Here is a 20,072-nt window from a genome sequence, read left to right as displayed (position 1 = left end):
AAACCTATAGGGTATTTCTCGTTGATCTAGAATCATGAAATTTGAAAGTTAGGTAGGTCTTAAAGCACAAGTCAAGGAAAAAATCCGAAAACGTCGAAAACAATACCCGAGTACGGAACCCTCGGTGCGTGAGTTTGACTCGCACTTGGCTGGATTTTTACCTGACTGCGGCAAAGCCAAAAAGAAGGGTAGTGATTTTAGCAGTCTATGTATGTATGTATGTTTGTATCCAAATTCTGTGTGTTCGAACGTAGTGCCTAAACTACTGGACTGATTTTGATGAATGAGGTGTCAATTGATTCGTTGTAAAAGTCCGGGTGACATAGGCTATATTTTATACGAAAAAAATTGACCTAACGGATGTTACTTCAAAAAAAGTGGAGGTCTCAAATATTTTTTTTTGCTATTGTATCGAGTGGGATGTCAAATGAAAGAGGAGAAAATTGTGAACTCATAAATATAAGTGTACAACAAAAATAATTTTACTCCAGTATTTCAGCGTTTATTAAGACGATCGCAATCGGGTTTTAGTTTTCAACTTTATCTTGTTTGTTTATTTATGTTCGCTGCTTGTTGGCAGCTACCGACTGTAAGCTTGCTACACTGTGACCAGACGATTTCCCAACATAGATATTTCACCACATCGCTCAAAAAAGACACCACCCTTCTACCACTAAATAATATAAAAATGGTCACTGGCTAAACAAAACTTAAGTTACAACCGGACATCCGTTCAGTTGAGGTGGTACATAAATAAAATAGTGATTTAGTGGTGGTGAGGTGGTAACTTTAAATATACCTACATAGTGGTACCATGAAGGGAATTATTTGTATAGTAGTGTTATCCGCACTATGTGCTGTTGTGTACGCCCATGGCCACGAGCATGGCGGAGGTCATCACCACCACGAAGGTCATCACCATGATCATGGCCACCATGACCACGAAGGTCACAAAGGTCATCACCACCATCACAAAGGTGATGAGGGTCATCACGGTAGACACCATCATGGGGAACATCACCACGAGCATGATGGAGGTCATAAGAAGCACTGGGATGAACATGATCACCATGGGAAACATCATGAGCATGGACATCATCACAAAGGTACTTTTTAACCCCCGACCCAAAAATAGGAGTGTTGTAAGTTTGACGTGTGTATCTGTGTGTCTGTGTATCTATCTGTGGCATCGTAGCTCCTAGACTAATGAACCGATTTTAATTTAGTTTTTTTTGTTTGAAAGGTGGATTGATCGAGAGTGTTCTTAGCTATAATCCAAGAAAATCGGCTCAGCCGTTTGAAAGTTATCAGTTCTTTTCTAGTTACTGTAACCTTCACTTGTCGGGGGTGTTATAAATTTTTAATTTACACTTGTTGAATTGCTAATTTAGAGTCGGTTTTATCAGATGGTCAAGTGTACCTAATTTGAATAAAAGACTGACTTTGGGATGGAAACTATCTCTGTACGAAATATCGTCAAAATCGGTTAAACGGATGGACCGTGAAAGGTTAGCAGACAGACAGACAGACACACTCACGCATGCATAATATTAGTATGGATTATATATAGTATTATTTTGGACTAAAAAATCTGTCTTGCAAAAAATAACTCAAAAATGTAGCTATGCTATACCTAAGTCTATCCGTCCGTCCGTCTGTCTGTCTGTCTGTCAGCGGGCTATATCTTGTTAGCCGTAATAGAGAGTTGAAATTTTCACAGAATGTGTATTTCTATTTCCGCTATAACAACAAATAATAGAAATTCTAAAAATATGGCCGTCATAAAAAAAAAGTGTTATTTCTTGTACGATGGTACGGTACCCCTTCGACCAATTTTTTTATTTCATACCTTTTAATTTGCTTCAAGGTGAGGATCATGGCCACCACGAGCATTTCGACCGTGGCCACCATATAGATGGCTTCCATAAAAAATACCATAAGGACCACTTCCACAAAGACCATGACTTCTACGACAAACACCATGCTGAAGGCAAACACCACAAGTACGGCAAGCACCATGGCCATCACCACAACGACGAAGGTCATCACGCAGATGGCCACAAGCACCACTCAGGTCACCACGAAGGTCATCACGGCCATCACGGTCATCACGACAAAGGCCACCACGACGAAGGGCATCACGACCACCATGGCCACCACGGCCACGAGGACCATGATCATCATCACCATGATCACGGTAAAGGAGGTCATCACGAACACCACAAAGGATGGGGTCACCACGGCAAACATTAAAAAAAAATTGTTAAATTATTTATTGTTGATGTTTTTTGTACTTTTTTAACTGTGATTATACTGCCTAAGATGTTAAAAAATTGTTGTTTAATAAAATACCTACCTAACCAATTGACAAAGTCAGCAATCTATTTCACATCACACTTCACACTAATATGGCTATACTAAAGGCGAAAGTTTGTATGTGTGTGTATGTGTGTGTGGACGGATTTGACTGAAATTCAGAATGGAGATAGATAATATCCTGGATTAGCACATAGGCTACTTTTTATCCCGGAAAACCAAAGAGTCCCCACGGGATTCCGAAAAACCTAAATCCACGCGGACGAAGTCGTGGGCGTCAGCTAGTATGTAATATCTATTTTAAAAGATCAATATTCTACTACCGGAAAAGTTAGTTTTGGACTACTATTTGGTCATATTTAATATACTAGCAGTCACTGCCATCTTATCATTAGTCATCAGCTTTTTTTTTAAATTTTATTTTATATTTTTTTATTTTTTTATTAAGAAAATATTACAATAAAACTTTAAGCTAGCTTTATCTAGTTATTATACAAATCATGCCCGCGTGGAATGGTGCCAAGAATACTGGCTGTATCTCCACGCTGTACAGCCAGGCTGATCCGTTGCGCAAAAAATGAGCCAGCCCTGTCATCCGAAGAGGCTATTAAACGCGGTGAAATGTCTATGTCATAAGCACATATTACCATTGAATCCTACTAATATTTTACAGCCGACAGTGTGTTTGTCGGTTTGTCCTTCAATCACGCCATAACGAAGCAATAGACTGACGTGTTTTATCCATACTGACCTCAGAGTAAAACTCATACCTAAGGTTATATTTACATTGAGAGTTGAGACGCCAATCTATACTAATACAAACGGATTTTTGTAACGGATGTTCCGGAACGAACGGAGGCAGAGGTGTGGAGGAATCCTCGTTCATGCCCATCGCTCCCTATTTTGTCGCTAAGTACTAAGTATGCAATAGCGCACAGTTTCGATGACCATCGCGTTGCAAAGGCCTAGTGACAGGCAAGACCCAGTGTTGCGGCGCGGCGTCGCGATTAATTGCGCGAGTAGAGCAGTATGTGGACGGGGGGTAATATTACAAGTGAAAATAAAAATTTATAACACCCCCGACAAGTGAAGGTTACAGTAACTAGAAAAGAGCTGATAACTTTCAAACGGCTGAACCAATTTTCTTCTATTATAGCTAAGAACACTCTCGATCAAGCCACCTTTCAAACAAAAAAAACTAAATTAAAATCGGTTCATTAGTTTAGGAGCTACGATGCCACAGACAGATACACAGATACACAAATACGCACGTCAAACTTATAACACCCCTCTTTTTGGGTCGGGGGTTAATAAAGAGGTAAAGTTTGTAGGTTTGTTTGCAGGAACTAATCTCTGGAACTACTGAACTGATTTTGAAATCACATCTATTCTTTACCAGTAGAAAGCTACATGATTCTTCAGTGACATAGACTATATTTTATTTTTAAAAAAGTTTGAGACCTCTACGAAAATTGTAATAATCCAAAGTGGGTCACTAGCGTTATTAAAAAACCGGACAAGTGCGAGTCAGACCCGCGCACTGAGGGCTCCGGCTCCGTGCTCGGGTATTTTTCCAACATTTTGCACGATAAATCAAAATTATTATACATAAAAATAAATAAAAATCGGTTTTAGAATGTACAAGTAAAGCCCTTTCATATGATACCCCACATGGTATAGTTATCTTACTTAGAAAATTGAAACACATTTTAATTTCTTTGTAATGATGTAACCACAAATTCGCGGTTTTCAGAATTAGTCCTGTACTGGTGCTATAAGACCTACCTACCTGCCAAATTTCATGATTCTAGGTCAACGAGAAGTACCCTATAGGTTTCTTGACAGAAACGACGGACGGACGGACGGAAAGACAGACAGACAGACAGCAAAGTGATCCTATAAGGGTTCCGTTTTTCCTTTTGAGGTACGAAACCCTAAAAAGTTGTAAGTTTTGATGTATAGTACCTAAGCGACTGGGACTTCGTCTGTGGTGGCGTTTGCTGGTGCGCGTGTTGTGACTTTTTGGAGTGTTTTTTTTTTTTTTGTTAAAACTGACTGGAAAGCGCTCTAAGGGGGTGCCGCGCGTGTGTCGGAGCGCCGGCACAGACGGGGTCCACACTTGTATAGTTTAGCTAACTTGTTACAAATAACTACAAACTTGACATTGGCTATCATTGTAAAAGCCAGACGAAAGAGAAAATAAAAAGTAAGCGACTGGTCGAGATGTCAATCGGAGTGGGGACGCCCCGCACACCTGCACAGCCCCCGTGCTCTCCCGGTGCGGGCGCCGTGCGGAGCGTACCCCCGCCTCATACCCGGATTGCCATCTCAACCTGCCGAGAACTATAGGAGTTAATCTCTGGAACTAGTGAACCGAATATGAAAATTCTTTTACTGATAGGTAGCTATATTATCTCCTTCGTCCGTGTCATAATATAAGGCTTCGAGTGCTTATAGGCTGTAGACACATAACTCGGACATTTATTATTATTATTTATTGATAGCCCGAACTGTCCCAATGTTGGGCAAAGGCCTCCCGTTCTTCCTTCTTCCTTTTTGTTTTTAACATGGTCTGTCAGCTTTACTCTTTACTCGGACATAGTTGCGGGAAAAAGCTAGTGAATTATTCAAACTTAGGGGTGGCTCTTTCAAAATCAATGTTCAAACTAGACATTCTTTTTTAACCCCCGACCCAAAAAGAGGGGTGTTATAAGTTTGACGTGTGTATCTGTGTCTATGGCATCGTAGCTCCTAAACTAATGAACCGATTTTAATTTAGTTTTTTTTTTTGTTATGGTACATGCCGAAATTTTATATTCCTAAATAGTTTAGTTTTGAGATAGCCCCCGTCACAAAAATGGTCTAAAACTGACAATTTTGGGGCGGCATTTCGTAATTTGAAAGATGAAAAAAATATTCGTACTCTGCCCAATGAGCTCTAAACAATTATACCCCACATGCTAGAGTAAGTTTTTTTTTATTTCGGCTCCTTTTTCATGTACGGGAGCCCCCTGAAAAAAAAAAATGGAATTTCTAATTCAATATTTGGTTTTGGGTCAACGTTCTACACCAGACACCAAAATTTCGGATTTGTAACTCATTTACTCTACGAGTTAGAGAACTAAGACACGCGGACAGACAGACAGACAGCTGAGTGACATTAATGTCATTTATAAAAGTCATTTGTGGGAATGGGTATAATCTTCTATAACAAAATTCCTCAGTCAATTTTGGACTTGCCTTTACACAGGTTCAAAAAATCTATTAAAAATATGCTCTTGAGAAAAGCATATTATACTATCGAAGATTATGTAAATGATAAAAAAGCGTGGATTTGAACTTCGATTCGCTCCAGCAATGCGCAGGACTTCAATTGCTTTTATACATGGCATAATATTGTATATCAAATCTTTGAAAAGAGCAACCACCGAGTTTCTTGCTGGTTCTTCTCGGTAGGAAAGGCATTCCGAACCAGTGGTAGATGCTTTTGACGATTCGAAAGAACTTGTAAAAGTCTAATTGAATAAAAACATTTTGAATTTGAATTTGAATTTGAATGGAGCTCCGTTTTAACAGATTTCTGTCAGCTCGAAAAAGAGCGTTTCTCGCATGACATCATGCAAAAAAATGTTTTTTTATACGTGTTATATATGACACAGGTCTCCTCTAAGAATAAGAAGGGTTTTGCCATCATCTACCACGCTGATTGGCTGACTTCACACACCTTTGAGAACATTACGGGGAACTCTCAGGCTTGCAAGTTTCCTCACGATGTTTTCCTTCACCGTTAAATCATGATATTTAATTGCTTAAAAGACAGATAACTCGGAAAATTTAGAGGTGCGTACCCGGATTGAATTCCCAACCTTCGGAATAGGAAGTGGATATTTTAAGCACTTGGCTATCATGGTTATTTAAGTGATACTTCTTTGATTGATTGCGTAATTCAAAATAGCTTTTAAAATGATCTTAAAACAGTTCAACCATCAGACAAACAGAAAAGTAAAAGAATATGTTATTAAAAAATGTTTCTTTTATTAACTTTTGCTTAAATACTAGTGTTCCGTCATCACCAACATAACAAAAACGTTGACTATGAAAAAAATTATGTACGAGTAACAACAATTATGAATCTAGTAACAACAATAAACAAACTAGTAACAACAATTAACAATCAAGCAACAACAATTAACAATCAAGTAACAACAATTAACAATCAAGTAACAACAAACATTAACAAATTGTTGACAAAAATATTAAGAACATAACAAATTAATTACAGTCGACGAAATTATAAATGATTTTTCAGTTTTGTGGGTTCAGTCAGTTATTATATCCTGCGGGCTACGAGAGTTGCACTCCTACATTGAAAACGGTCAAGCACGAGTCGGATTCGTACACGAAAGGTTCCGTACCATCGTTCAAAAAATAAACCGACAGATGACATCAAACGAGTCGCAACCAGCCGCTGCATGGTGGCGGCGTAAGACCGTGGCATGTGGAAGTCCCTACAAGAGACCTATGTCCAGCTGTGGACGTCTATTGGTTGATGATGATGATATGTTTTAAGAGGGGTCTCTCCGTCACTCGCTCCATACAAACGTAGTTCGTCTCTCATTGGAATACTAACCAATCATATTCAATGGAGTTTTGTAGAAACGTTCCGGGAACTAATATGTATCTATGCCAGTGGTTTTTCCGATTTCCGTTAAAATACTCGGTTTCAAAGTTACGCGGTCTTAAAATTCACATACAAATCTTTGAGCCCCTGTAATTTTAAAACTACATATTTTCAGAAAAATCTAAAACACCACAGGCACAGATATTAGTTTCTAGAATATGTCTGCAAAATTTCGTGGACTTTGGTTGCTTAATATCCAAATGAAATTGGGACTACGATTGTATAGAGTAAGTAACGGAGAGAGTCCTATTAAAGTTACAAAAAAGTGTATCAAGAATAACAGTCTATCAAAAACTTTGTAAAAATTGATAACAAAAGTGACAGTCTAAACTCTTAATGCTTCTTGTGGTGGCCCCATCCCTTGTGGTGGTCGTGGTGGCCCTTCTTGCCATGATCGTGATGGCCGTGATGGTGATCATCGTGGCCGTGATGACCGTGGTGTTCGTGGTGATCGTGATCGTGGTGGTGCTTGTCGTGATGATCATGATGACCGTGATGACCTTCATGATGTCCGTGGTGTCCGTGATGACCCTGCAATCAAATGATATTTTTATTTGTTAAATATGTAATATGGACATTACGGACATAAGAAATCATTGATAGCCTAGTTGTTAAAAGACTTCGGTTTTCTATTTGAGATTCTAGGATCCTGGGAACGCATTTCTAATTTTGGGGGTTGTGTGCGTTTCAAACAATTCAATATCACTTACTAAGAGGGGTCTCTCCATCACTCGCTTCATACAAACGTAGTTCGTCTCTCATTGGAATACTAACCAATCATACTTAATGGAATTTTGTAGAAACGTTCCGGGAACTAATATCTATGCCTGTGGTTTTCCAGATTTCCGTTAAAATATTCGGTTTCAAAGTTACGCGGTCTTAAAAATTCACATACAAATCTTTGAGCCCTTGTAATTTTAAAACTACTTACATATTTTTAGAAAAATCTATAACACCACAGGCACAGATATTAGTTTCCAGAATATGTCTGCAAAATTTCATGGACTTTGGTTGCTTGATATTCAAATGAAATTGGGATTACGATTGTATGGAGTAAGTGACGGAAAGAGCCCTGTTAACAGTAAAGGAAAATGTCGTGAGAAATCCTACCTGAGATAGACTACCGCGCCATTCAAGTTGGCATTGAATGAAAAAAAAATGATTGTGATACCTTCTTGTGATGGTGATGATCGTCGTGATGATGTCCGTGATGATGTCCATGCTTGTGATGCTTGCCGTGATCGTGGTGGCCATCATGGAAGTCATGGTCCTTGTGGAAGTGGTCCTTATGGTGCTTCTTGTGGAATCCTTCGACGTGTTCACCCTTGTCATGGTGTTCGTGGTGATGATGTTTCTCTCCTGTAGAGAAATGAAAAAGACATGTGAAGCAAAGTGTTGGAAATATGTAGAAGCCACGGAAATAAAGAAAATTAATAAAGATCTGTCCGTCTGTCACAGCCCATTTACTTCGAATGTACTGAATCGATTAAGTTGGATATAAATACATATCAAATGAAAGGGCTTATTATGAGGGGCCTCAAATATATTTTTTATAATTCTTAAATAAATATGTAGTTTTAAAGTTGTTTAAGAAAATCAATGATAATTGACCATTATTATTATCTCAGAAATTGTTGAGCCTTTAGGCGTTTTTAAGTAAATACAGAGAATAATTCTTTACTCATAGATTTTATTAGAACCGTAAGACGTAGAGAGTTAAAATTTTCATAGAATGTGTATTTCGATTGCCGCTATAACAACAAATAATAAAAATTACAAAATGGCTGCCATCAAAATTAAAAAAAATATAAAAACTGTAAATTTTTGTACCGTACGAGTACGGAACCCTTTGTGTGCGATTTCGACTCGCACTTGACCGATATTTTAACGATTAAAACCTACCTTTATGGTGGTGGCCATGCTCGTGATGTTTCCCATGGTGATCATGTTCATCATGGTGCTTCTTGTGATCATCATGGTGTTCGTGGTGGTGATCATGGTGATGATGCTTGCCGTGATGACCCTCATGACCCTTGTGATGATGGTGGTGACCTTTGTGACCCTTCAAATCAAATCAAATCAAAATCAAAACATTTTATTTGCTTAAATGCGGGTTAAATAGTAATTACAATTTTATATTAGTATCACCACATTTGCCATGGAAATGGCGTGCAAATTACGTACATACATGAATCATTACAAGTTACCGTCACTCAAAGTCCATAATAATATTATCTACTCAATTTTAAGTCAAAAAATTCTTTGAGCTCATAAAAATTGTGCATAAAAGAAATGAAACCATTACAGATATGAGTGGTGATAACCCAGTGGTTAAAACGTCAGTTTCGTACTTGGGAGGTCCAAACTTCAACCCCGGACGCAAATAGAGTGCTTCTGTTCTATGAGAGTGAGGGAATAAAAATTTCTCTACTGACTATGAAAATAAGAAAAGTAGATTTACCACACTAATATTATAAAGGCGAAAATTTGTATGTATATGTGTGTATGTGGGTAGGTTTGTTACTAATTCACGCAAAAACCACTGGACGGATTTGGCTGAAATTCGGATTGGAGATAGATAACATCCTGGATTAGCACATAGGCTACTTTTCAAAATAAAGAGTGAGGGAATAAAAAGTGCATAGAATTGGCGTCCCATCAGGATATAAGAGTGAGGAAATATAGGGAACACCTGTTTTTGCTTGCGTTCCTCGTCTATGAGAGTGAGGGAATGGAGAGTGCATTTCACTTGTGTTGAGCTTTCCTTTGTGTCCTTGGATTATGAAACTATGAGACTGAGGGAATAGAGAATGCTCCTGTGTTGCACGCCTTCTCAGAGGTGCGTACGTGAGGGAATAAAAATTTATTTACTTCCTATGAAAATAAGGAAAGTAAAGATTGTGCAGTAAAGAGTATAAAGTTGCCTTCAAACTACGGAAATATAATATAATATATAAATATCGCTCACCCTACTTTTAAGTGTCACTGTTCACACTTAGATTTAATATTAATACATCTAACAGTGTGAATAGTGAAATTTTGAAGTAGGGTGAGCGATATTTATATACTATATTATATTCCGTAGTTTGAAATCAACTTTAATAAGAATAAATAAGAGGGATTAAAGTGTATAAAATGGGCGCCCCATCAAAGTATGAGGGAATATAGAGAACGACTGTTTTTGCTTGCGTTCCTATACTCTATGAGAGTGAGGGAATGGAGAGTGCATTTCTGTTTTTTTGTGTGTTGTTGCATCTGTGTTTAAGCTTTCCTTGGTGTCCTTAATGGATGGTCCTTGGTGGATGGACCTTGGTGGTGGATTCCTTGGTGGATAATACTCAGGATTTGTTCCTATATCTGATCATGAAACTGAGGGAATAGAAAATGCCCAGTTTTCTCACCATCTCAGAGCTCTCTGAGAGTGAGGGAATAAAGGGGGATTGAAAGTGTAAATACCTTATGTCCGTGATCATCATGGTCGTGATGATGATCGTGGTGATGGTGATGGCCACCACCATCCTCGTGATGGTGTCCCTTATGGTGACTCGCGGCCACCGCCTGGTCTCCCTCCTCCGCCTCCGCAGCGCTAGGGAGCGCTATAGCGGCCAGAACCCCCAAAACCCCTAACAGTATGAATCCCCTCATGGTGTCACTACTGGTACAAGACCACTACTGACATTTGAAAATAATAACCCCATTTTATATTAGTGAGGTTTAGTAACTGTCTTTCGTAAATTTTAACTTTGCTTGTATTGAACTTTATTTAAACTAGCCAGCGTTCGCGACTTTGTCTGCGTTAAATGACTGCGCATTTAGTCCGTAGAGTCGGGGTGATTTAGATATCCCTCTGGGCTACTATAATTTAATTTTTATCCGTGAAATTTTAAAGGAGATGGTTCTCAATTTGACTGTATGTTTGTTGGTATGGTTGTTACGCGATATAACAAAAATCCGCAATCAATTTTGGATTTGCCATTACACCAGTTTAAAAAAATCTATTAAAACTATGCTCCTGAGAAAAGCATATTATACAATCGAAGATTATGTATATGATTAAAGAGCGTGGATTTGACCTGCAGCTCGCTCCAGCAATGCGCGGGACTTCAATTACTTTTATGTATGGCACAATATTGTATATCAAATATCTGAAAAGAGCAACCGCCGAGTTTCTTGCTGGTTATTCTCGGTAGGAAAGGCATTCTGAACCAGTGATAGATGCTTTTGACGATTCAAAGTACTTGTAAAATCTAATTGATAAAAAATATTTTGAATTTTTGAATTATGATTACCGTCAATTATGAACCGATTTTGATAATTCTTTTTTTGTTTGGTAGGTCATACTTCAGAAGTGGTTCCATTTCAATTTGGTGAAGATCTGATGAATATCTTTGCCGATGGAAAACGGAACTCCTCAATAGATTAAAGAAAATTGTTCGCGATTAGTGTAGTAGCTTAGTAAACAGGGTTTTGACCAGGAATAGCATATGTACATGACCACAATAAATTGGGTTTTTTTTTTAATAAAATCGACTTCAGTAACCACAAACACTAAGAATTAAAAAATAATTTAATTTATTACCGAATATATTATGTATATACAAGAGTTAATAGTTCTATAATAATATTTTTTGGAGTCTGTGCCTATGAGGTGCCAATGTGTAGGCCCAAAACAATATAATATTAACAAGGCAGACAGACAGACACTTTTATTTTATTTACGCATAGCTAAATTGATGGATCGATCAATAGATTTCTAACAAAACGAATTTCAGGGACACTTTTTGTGAAGTCTCTAATGAAAACTTGAATTGAAACTCATTATGAAATGTTTACAGTTAGTTCGTTTGAAATTTTAGAATAGGAAGTGGTTTTTTTTACAGTTTTAAGAGTTCCGCACCTCAAAAGGAAAAAAGGGACAATTTTATAGGATCACTTTCTTGTCCGTCTGTCCGTTCGTCCGTCCGTCCGTATTGTCTGTCAAGAAAACCTATAGGGTACTTCCCTTACTAAGAACCAAAAAACTCGTCAAGTGCGAATTGGAATCGCATACGAACGGTTCCGTAGAAGTCGTACAAGATATGTTCTTAACAGTTTGATATAGAACACTGGAAGTTAATGTGATTTAGTAAATTCTTTTTTCGTGAATACTTTTTTTTTGTAAAGTAAATAGATTCACGGTTTTCGTAATTTTCCCTTGTGCTGTAAGACCTACCTAACTGACGAATTTCATGATTCTAGGTCAACGGGAAGTACCCTATAGGTTTCTTGACAGACACGACGGACAAACGGACAGACAGACAACGAAGTGATCCAATGAGGGTTCCTTTTTCCCTTTTAAGGTACGGAACCCTAAAAGAAGTGTCTTTATCGGGAAGCTTTGAGATGTCTTCTCGTCTAAAATTCCTCAGTGCTTGAATACCAAAGTATTCCAATAGAGCGTATTTCCCTATAGGTTTCCTTGACAGACAAGACAGACAGACAATTACATACATAGACTGCTAAAATCATAACCCTTCCTTTCGACTTTGCCGTAGTCGGGTAACCAAGTGATCCTATAAGTATAAGGTATCTTGAGGTAAGGAACCTTTAAAATAAAGCTTTAATATAATACTAGCTGTGCCTGCGACTTCGTTCGCGAGGAATACGCGGCTCTCAGCGCGCTTTATATAGCCACGGACGCTCAGGCGCGAGGCGTGTTCGCCGTGATTCTTTAAATTGACATAACTTTTTTATTTATGAACCGATTGACATGAAATAAACACTAAATGCTAAGTGAAGCTTACTATATATATATGTGAAAACCGTCGTATCTAAATCGAATAAGCCGTTTCTGATATTAGCGTGCACAAACACACAGACAAACAGACAAAAAAAAATTAATTACAATTTCGGGTTCGGCATCGATATAATAACAACCCCTGCTACTTTTTTTATATATTTCCATTGTACAGACACCACTTTTCTACAATTTTATTATATGTATAGATTAATTTCTGTATTGTCCACAGAAAATGCCCAACGCGTCAAGTATTCATCCGTGGTGGTAGATCGCACTGCATAGACTCCTGCAGTGCGGAAACCATGTGTGGGGAAGTGAAGGTACCGGAGCATCATCTCAATGTAAGTTTAAACCTTAAGGTGGATGCGACGGGTCTGCCCGCGAAATTCTTTAATTTGGTTTGGTAATACGACAACGTAGGCTTGTAGCATTTTGATTGCGCCAATGACAGTATCATCCTCACAGGTTTATATAAAAATCTTTACTTGAAAGGGTCCAGTTTAAGAAGTTAGCTCTAGTATCGACTAATTTGTGAGTTATAGTCAAATATAAGTACCATAATCCTACGTTGTCGTATTAGTTTACAAATTGCGAAAAACCAAATTAAATTTGAATTTCGCGGGTAGACCCGTCTCATGCCCCTTAAGAGCATTTCCACATTATCCCATCCGATATCGGTATCGGATACCGATACTGAAATAATCGACTGTGACAGACGGTCAGACAGACAGATAGACGGACGGAGAAAGTCGAACCATAAGGCCTCATTCGCACGTGAGTTTTTTAACGTCAGTTAAGAGGGCTCTCTCCGTCACTCGTTTCATACAATCGTAGTTCCAATTTCATTCGAATATTAAGCAACCAAAGTCCATGAAATTTTGCAGACATATTCTAGAAACTGATATCTATGTTTTCATACAAATCTTTGAGCCCCTGTAATTTCAAAACTACATACTTTTAGAAAAATCTAAAACACCACAGACACAGATATTAGTTTCTAGAATATGTCTGCAAAATTTCATGGACTTTGGTTGCTTAATATTCAAAGGAAATTGGAACTACGATTGTATGAAACGAGTGACGGAGAGAGCCCTGTTAACATTTTTTCGTATACGGAAAAATATTAAAGAAAAATTACCGCATAGGTACCTAAATATATTTTCTTTCGACTAAACTTTTCTTTAATATTTTCCTGTGTACCTTAAATGTGAGGAAAAATGAGGTATTTTTCCTGTTTTTTGAAAATTTTCCATACTTTTTGTGACCCCTGGATAAAAGCCTCTATAGATGTATCAACAAGTAATTGACACAAGTGTAAATTAATTTATAACACTCCCGACAAGTGAAGGTTACAGTAACTAGAAAAGAGCTGATAACTTTCAAACGGCTGAACCGATTTTCTTGGATTATAGCTAAGAACACTCAATCAAGCCACCTCTCAAACCAAAAAAACTAAATTAAAATCGGTTCATTAGTTTAGGAGCTACGATGCCACAGACAGATACACAGATACACACGTCAAACTTATAACACCCCTCTTTTTGGGTCCGGGGGTTAAAAATAATTGATTGAGTCGGGCCGACTAGCCTACTAACTTAAAATACACAAGGAAAGACATTCCGAACCAGTGGTAGATTTGACGATTTAAAATTACTCGTAAACTTTAAAAGTTCTTTTCTGTCGCTTGGTATATTTAAATGTTATAATACATTTAAATTTATGAAATCAGAATTTTCTCCTCTTTCATTTGACATCCCACGCGATACAATAGCAAACAAAAATTTTGGAGACCTCCACTTTTTTTCATGTAACATCCGTTAGGTAAATTTTTGTCGTATAAAGCGTAGCCTATGTCACCCATACTTTTACGACGAACCGATTGACACCTCATTCATCAAAATCGGCCCAGTAATTTAGGCGCTACGGTGGAACACACAGAATCTGGATACAAACATACATACATAGACTGCTATAAAATCATAAATCTTCCTTTTGGCTAATTTATGATATTATAAATGTGAAAGTGTGGATGTTTGGATGTTTGTTACTCAATCACGCAAAAACTACTGGACGGGTTTGGCTGGGAATGGAGATAGATGATACCCTGGATTAACACATATGCTACTTTTTATCCCGGAAAATCAAAGAGTTCCCGCGGGATTTTGAAAAACGTAAATCCACGCGAATGAAGTCGCGGGCATCACCTATTAAACAAGTGTAAATTAAAAATTTATAACACCCCCGACTTGGACTATTCCGCGCCTACGATCCAAAGTATCCGAGTATCCGAGTTTTCCAAAACATCATTTTCAAATAAATAATTATGTATCTAGGCAAAGTCCATCTTGACAGCTTGATATTTGTCAATTGACATGATATTATGAACCTAACGGTTATCTAACCTTATTTTCTACAAGAAAACTAGAAAAGAGCTGATATCTCTTAAACGGCTGAACCAATTTTTTTGGATTATAGCTAAGAACACTCTCGATCAAGCCACCTTTCAAACAAAAAAAACTAAATTAAAATCGGTTCATTAGTTTAGGCACTACGGTGCCACAGACAGATACACAGATACACACGTCAAACTTATAACACCCCTCTTTTTGGGTCGGGGGTTAAAAATAGTAAAATATATATATATATATATATAAAATAGTAAAATAGAACTTAGAAACTTAGTTGGCAGGTCTATAGATGGTTTAAAACGAATTGGATGTTATTTATTTGACACCCCCGTCCGCGTCAGGGCGAACTACCCTCGTTCCTCTTTGATTCACCTTGACAGCTATCTTTCAATATCAGTATGGCGGATCAACCCCCCTGGACGCGATACTTAGTTCATTTCTGACATCATACCTACCTTTTTTTTTTTTCTCTCTCGTCTGGCTTTACAGAGATTAGCCAATGTCAAGTTTGTAGTTATTTGTAACAAGTTAGTTAAACTATACAAGTATGGACCCCGTCTGTGCCGGCGCTCGCCGACACACGCACGGCACCCCCTTAAAGCGCTTTCCAGTCAGTTTTAACAAAAAAAAAAAAAACACTCCAAAAAGACAGAGCACGCCCGCCAGCTAACACCAACACAAACGAAGTCCTCAAACCTACCTATACAGTGGACCCCCGGTAATCCGAACGTTTTAACTAAATGTTTTGGAGGGTAGTGTCGAACTATCGAATTTGTTGGATTATCGAGTCCTGCCCAAGACCGCCTACAGTCCGGATTTTTGGGTTCCGTACCTTAAAAGGAAAAACTGAACCCTTACAGGATCACTTTGTTGTCTGTTTGTCTATCCGTTTTTTTAAAATGAATTAACAAGTGTAATTTAAAAATTTATAACACCCTCGACAAGTGAAGGTTACAGTAACTAGAAAAGAGCTGACAACTTTCAAACGGCTGAACCGATTTTCTTGGATTATAGCTAAGAACACTCTCGATCAAGCCACCTTTCAAACAAAAAACTAAATTAAAATCGGTTCATTAGTTTAGGAGCTACAATGCCACAGGCAGATACACAGATACACACGTCTAACTCATAACACCCCTCTTTTTGGGTCGGGGGTCAAATAGCTGTGTAGACTAACTTCAATAAAACGATCTCATCAGTCTATGGTAGATATTATGAGGGGGTGGTTCTAGTGAGTCGGAATAATTGAATTAAACTCAAATTATTCCCAGAAAGATGTTATTTATAAGTTCTCTTGGATCGTTAAAATCTTATCACGTTCTAGCTGACACCCGCGACTTCGTCCGCGTGGATTTAGGTTCCCGGGATAACTAAAATTCCCTAAATCCCGGGAGAACTCTTTGGTTTTCCGGGATAAAAAGTAGCCTATGTGCTAATCCAGGATATTATCTATCTCCATTCCGAATTTCAGCCAAATCCGTTCAGTGGTTTTTGCGTGAAGGAGTAACAAATATATACACACACACAAGCACACACACACACATACAAAATTTCGCCTTTATAAAATTAGTGTGAAGAGCCGTACGCACTCATCCGACCCGAGTCCGTGAAAATATGGCCAAACAAAAAACTAACAAACAGCCAAATCCGTCCAGAAGTTTTTGCGTGAAAGAGTAACAAATATCGATTCATCCATGCAAGCTTCTGTATATTTTTTAAGATAATAAATATAAATTAATAAAAATACAAGTGTAAATTAAAAATTTATGACACCCCCGAGTGAAGGTTACAGAACTAGAAAAGAGCCGATTAATTTCAAACGGCTGAACCGATTTTCTTGGATTATAGCTAAGAACACTCTCGATTAAGCCACCTTTCAAACAAAAAAACTAAATTAAAATCGGTTCATTAGTTTAGGAGCTACGAGGCCACAGACAGATACACAGATACACACGTTCAAGTTATAACGCCTCTCTTTTTGGGTCGGGGGTTAAAAACGGCCTCCCTGGCGCATTGGTAAGCGCTGTGGTCTTATTATGGGAGCCCGGGGCGGGTTCGATTCTTCAATTTCTTCGATTCAAAATTATAACACCCCTCATTGTGGGTCGGGGGTTAAAAAGTAGGCCTCTTGTAACAGTGACGTTATTCATAGGATACGACATAAAGGTGCCCACGCACTTGAACTGCACTGCAGCGGAACTGCGCGTCGCGTCAGCGCCCCGCACGATATTCTCGCGACGCGCGTACGTCACTGCCGCGCGGCGCGGCTGGAGAGAATATCGTGCGGGGCGCTGACGCGACGCGCAGTTCCGCTGTAGTGCAGTTCAAGTGCGTGGGCACCTTAAGGGTCTACCTCGAAATATATAATTCCTATGAGAAATTAAACGAAAATGTTTACCCAAAATGTTTTCAGGCATATCTATTCTTGCTTAATGACTATTAGACACGAGAACCTATCGTATTCCTAATTAGAAACGTCGAACCCCAAAATATAATTGCACAGGCACCAAAACCGGACAGTGACGACCTCTATGTCTATTATTCTTAGGGTTCCGTACCTCAAATGGCAAAACAGAACCCTTATTAGATCACTTTTTTGTGTGTCTGTCTGTCTGTCCTTCCCGTTACCTAGAATCATGTTTAGCAGGTAGGTAGGTCTTATGGCACAAGTGAAGGAATAAATGCGAAAACCGTGAATTTGTGGTTCCATCATTCAAAACCGGCCAAGTGCGAGTCAGACTCGCGCACTGAGGGTTCCGTACTCGGGTATTTTTCCAACATTTTACACGATAAATCAGAAATTGTTATACATAAAAATAAATAAAAATCTGTTTTAGAATGTACAGGTAAAGCCCTTTCATATGTTACCCTACTTGGTATAGTTATCTTACCTATTTTGAAAATTGTCAAAATTTTCAAAGTAAGATAACCATACTAAATGGGGTATCATATGAAAGGGCTTTACCTGTACATTTTAAAACAGATTCTTATTTTATTTTACGCATAATAGTTTTTGATTTATCGTATAGAATACCTGAGTACGGAACCCTCAGTGCACGAGTCTAAATCGCACTTGGCCTGTTTTTTTGTATTTTTGTAAGCTTGGTTATATTAAAAAGGTTACAAAATTTAAAATATCTTTATTCTTCTATTCTATTGAAAACGATGCTTATTTATTTTAGAATTAACTACCATTGTTAGTGTCAAAGGTCCAAGGTAGCAACTAATTCCGATTTTGGATAATTCAAGTTTACGTATTGGTCAAATTCATTTCTTTGTACACTAGTGGTCAAAGTGACTGATTTCCTCGTACTGTCTTTATATGTATTATCTTCACTGTTATCGTATTTGGAATGCCTCCTTTGGGATTTAGCTCTATGTTTCCTTAAAATAGCTTTATTAGTATGTTTACTTTTAGATTTACGTTTCTCTGTTTTTGATTTAGATTTTTCTGGTTTGATTTTAAGAGCTATATCACTTTGTGAATCTTCATCAGAATATTGTTTGGACTCCTCAGATTTTTTGTTATATGATTTATTTTGGTCACTAAATACATCTAGACTTGGAGTAAATGATTTAGACTGTACATGAGGGAGTTCGGATAACTCTGATTCATCGATTTGAGGTTTCTTATTTAATAGTTTTGGTGATTTTGTCTTCTTTGGATGATGGAGTTTTTTGGATTTAATGTTATCTGGATTTGAATCCACGTCGTCTTTATTTATATTTAGTTTTGGTTCCTTATATTTTGTTGATTTTTTATTTTTACCATTGGTACCTTGAGATGAAAAAGCTTTAAGTATCGAGTCTATAGAAATGATAGAGGGTTTTGTGGTCACTTCATCGCTAATAGACTGTGGGTCTTCTATATCTTTTGAGGTTTCAGATTCTGATTCTTTTTGACTTGCATATTTATCTCTAGTCTTGTAGTTATAGTTTTCTTCGTTTTCTTCGGATACGTTGGTAGCTACAAAATGAATAATTAAACATAGGTTAACTTCCAATCCGCTGGACTGAGGACCATAAGAAGATAGTGGGAAATGGGTGGATGAGGAAGGCGGAGGATCGTGTATGGTGGCACGTTCTTGGGGAGGCCTATGTCTAGCAATAGACGCAAATATGCTGATTGATTGATTGATTGGTCGATTGAAACATAGGTGGGTAGGGTTATGGCTTAGTGGTGAAGACGTTGGCCTTTTTCTGGAGGTCCAGGGTTCGATCTCAGGCACCTACCTAACTTTTACGGAGTTTAGTTTTAAGCAATTAGGTAAGTATCACATGCTTTAATGTTGAAGAAAAACACCTTATACCACCACCTAGTGTCATAAACGGCCATATCTTTTGATTACGTTGACTTAGAAGGCTTAGAAGTTCGAATTTTTCACAGCTCCAAGGGATTATAGACTTGAATACTTCTTAATTTCAACTTGATACCTCCACGAGTTTCTGAGAAAAAGGAGCTTGACAGACAGACAGACAACGAAGTGATCCTATAAGGGTTCCCTTTTGGGTTCTGTACCCGGAGGGTGCCATTGGGACGCTATTACTAAGCCTCCGCTGTCCGTCTGTCTGTCCGTATGTCAGCGGGCTGTATCTCGTGAACCGTAAGAGATAGAGAGTTGAAACTTTCACAGAATGTGTATTTCTATTGCCGCTATAACCTCAAATAATAAGATATCCAAAATGGCTGCCATGAAAATTAAAAAAAAATGATACAGAAGCAGAACCTGTGTCCAAAACGAACTTGATCGAGATTTTCCTTTAAAAATGAACCATCTCTGACACACGCTGTATACAGAACCTACCAGCTAAATCTTCGGAGGCTTTGTATATTATATCCGCGATGTTCTCGACCACCACTTCCGGTATAAACTTCTGCGCGATTCGT

The 20,072-nt window shown here is 38.1% G+C and overlaps 3 protein-coding genes across 5 annotated transcripts in view; 2 read left to right on the top strand and 1 right to left on the bottom strand.

Annotated features, from left to right (window-relative positions):
- LOC123879402 (leishmanolysin-like peptidase) overlaps positions 1 to 20,072 on the top strand; it is a 100,476-nt gene that overhangs the window by 59,471 nt on the left and 20,933 nt on the right. For all 3 annotated transcript variants that reach the window (XM_045927080.1, XM_045927079.1, XM_045927078.1), the window contains exon 5: positions 13,006 to 13,117. In XM_045927080.1, coding sequence (XP_045783036.1) covers positions 13,006 to 13,117 — 112 coding nt within the window. The remainder of the gene's footprint in view (positions 1 to 13,005; positions 13,118 to 20,072) is intronic.
- On the top strand, positions 567 to 2,307 carry LOC123879435 (histidine-rich glycoprotein-like). Its single transcript, XM_045927144.1, has 2 exons — positions 567 to 1,106; positions 1,868 to 2,307. The coding sequence occupies exons 1-2, from the start codon at positions 815 to 817 to the stop codon at positions 2,251 to 2,253; spliced, it is 678 nt and encodes a 225-aa protein (XP_045783100.1). The 5' UTR covers positions 567 to 814; the 3' UTR covers positions 2,254 to 2,307.
- The window catches only part of LOC123879428, a 5,566-nt gene continuing 3,881 nt past the window's right edge, over positions 18,388 to 20,072 (bottom strand). Inside the window, exons 2-3 of the mRNA XM_045927133.1 lie at positions 19,990 to 20,072; positions 18,388 to 19,151 (exon numbers count right to left, since the gene is read on the bottom strand). The exon at positions 19,990 to 20,072 is cut by the window's right edge and continues 70 nt beyond it. Coding sequence (XP_045783089.1) covers positions 18,388 to 19,151; positions 19,990 to 20,072 — 847 coding nt within the window. The remainder of the gene's footprint in view (positions 19,152 to 19,989) is intronic.

Source organism: Maniola jurtina, chromosome 28 (genome assembly GCF_905333055.1).
Source record: "Maniola jurtina chromosome 28, ilManJurt1.1, whole genome shotgun sequence".
NCBI lineage: Eukaryota > Metazoa > Arthropoda > Insecta > Lepidoptera > Nymphalidae > Maniola > Maniola jurtina.
The sequence above is the reverse complement of the archived record's forward strand: the minus strand, read 5'-3'. Positions and strand labels throughout refer to the sequence as shown.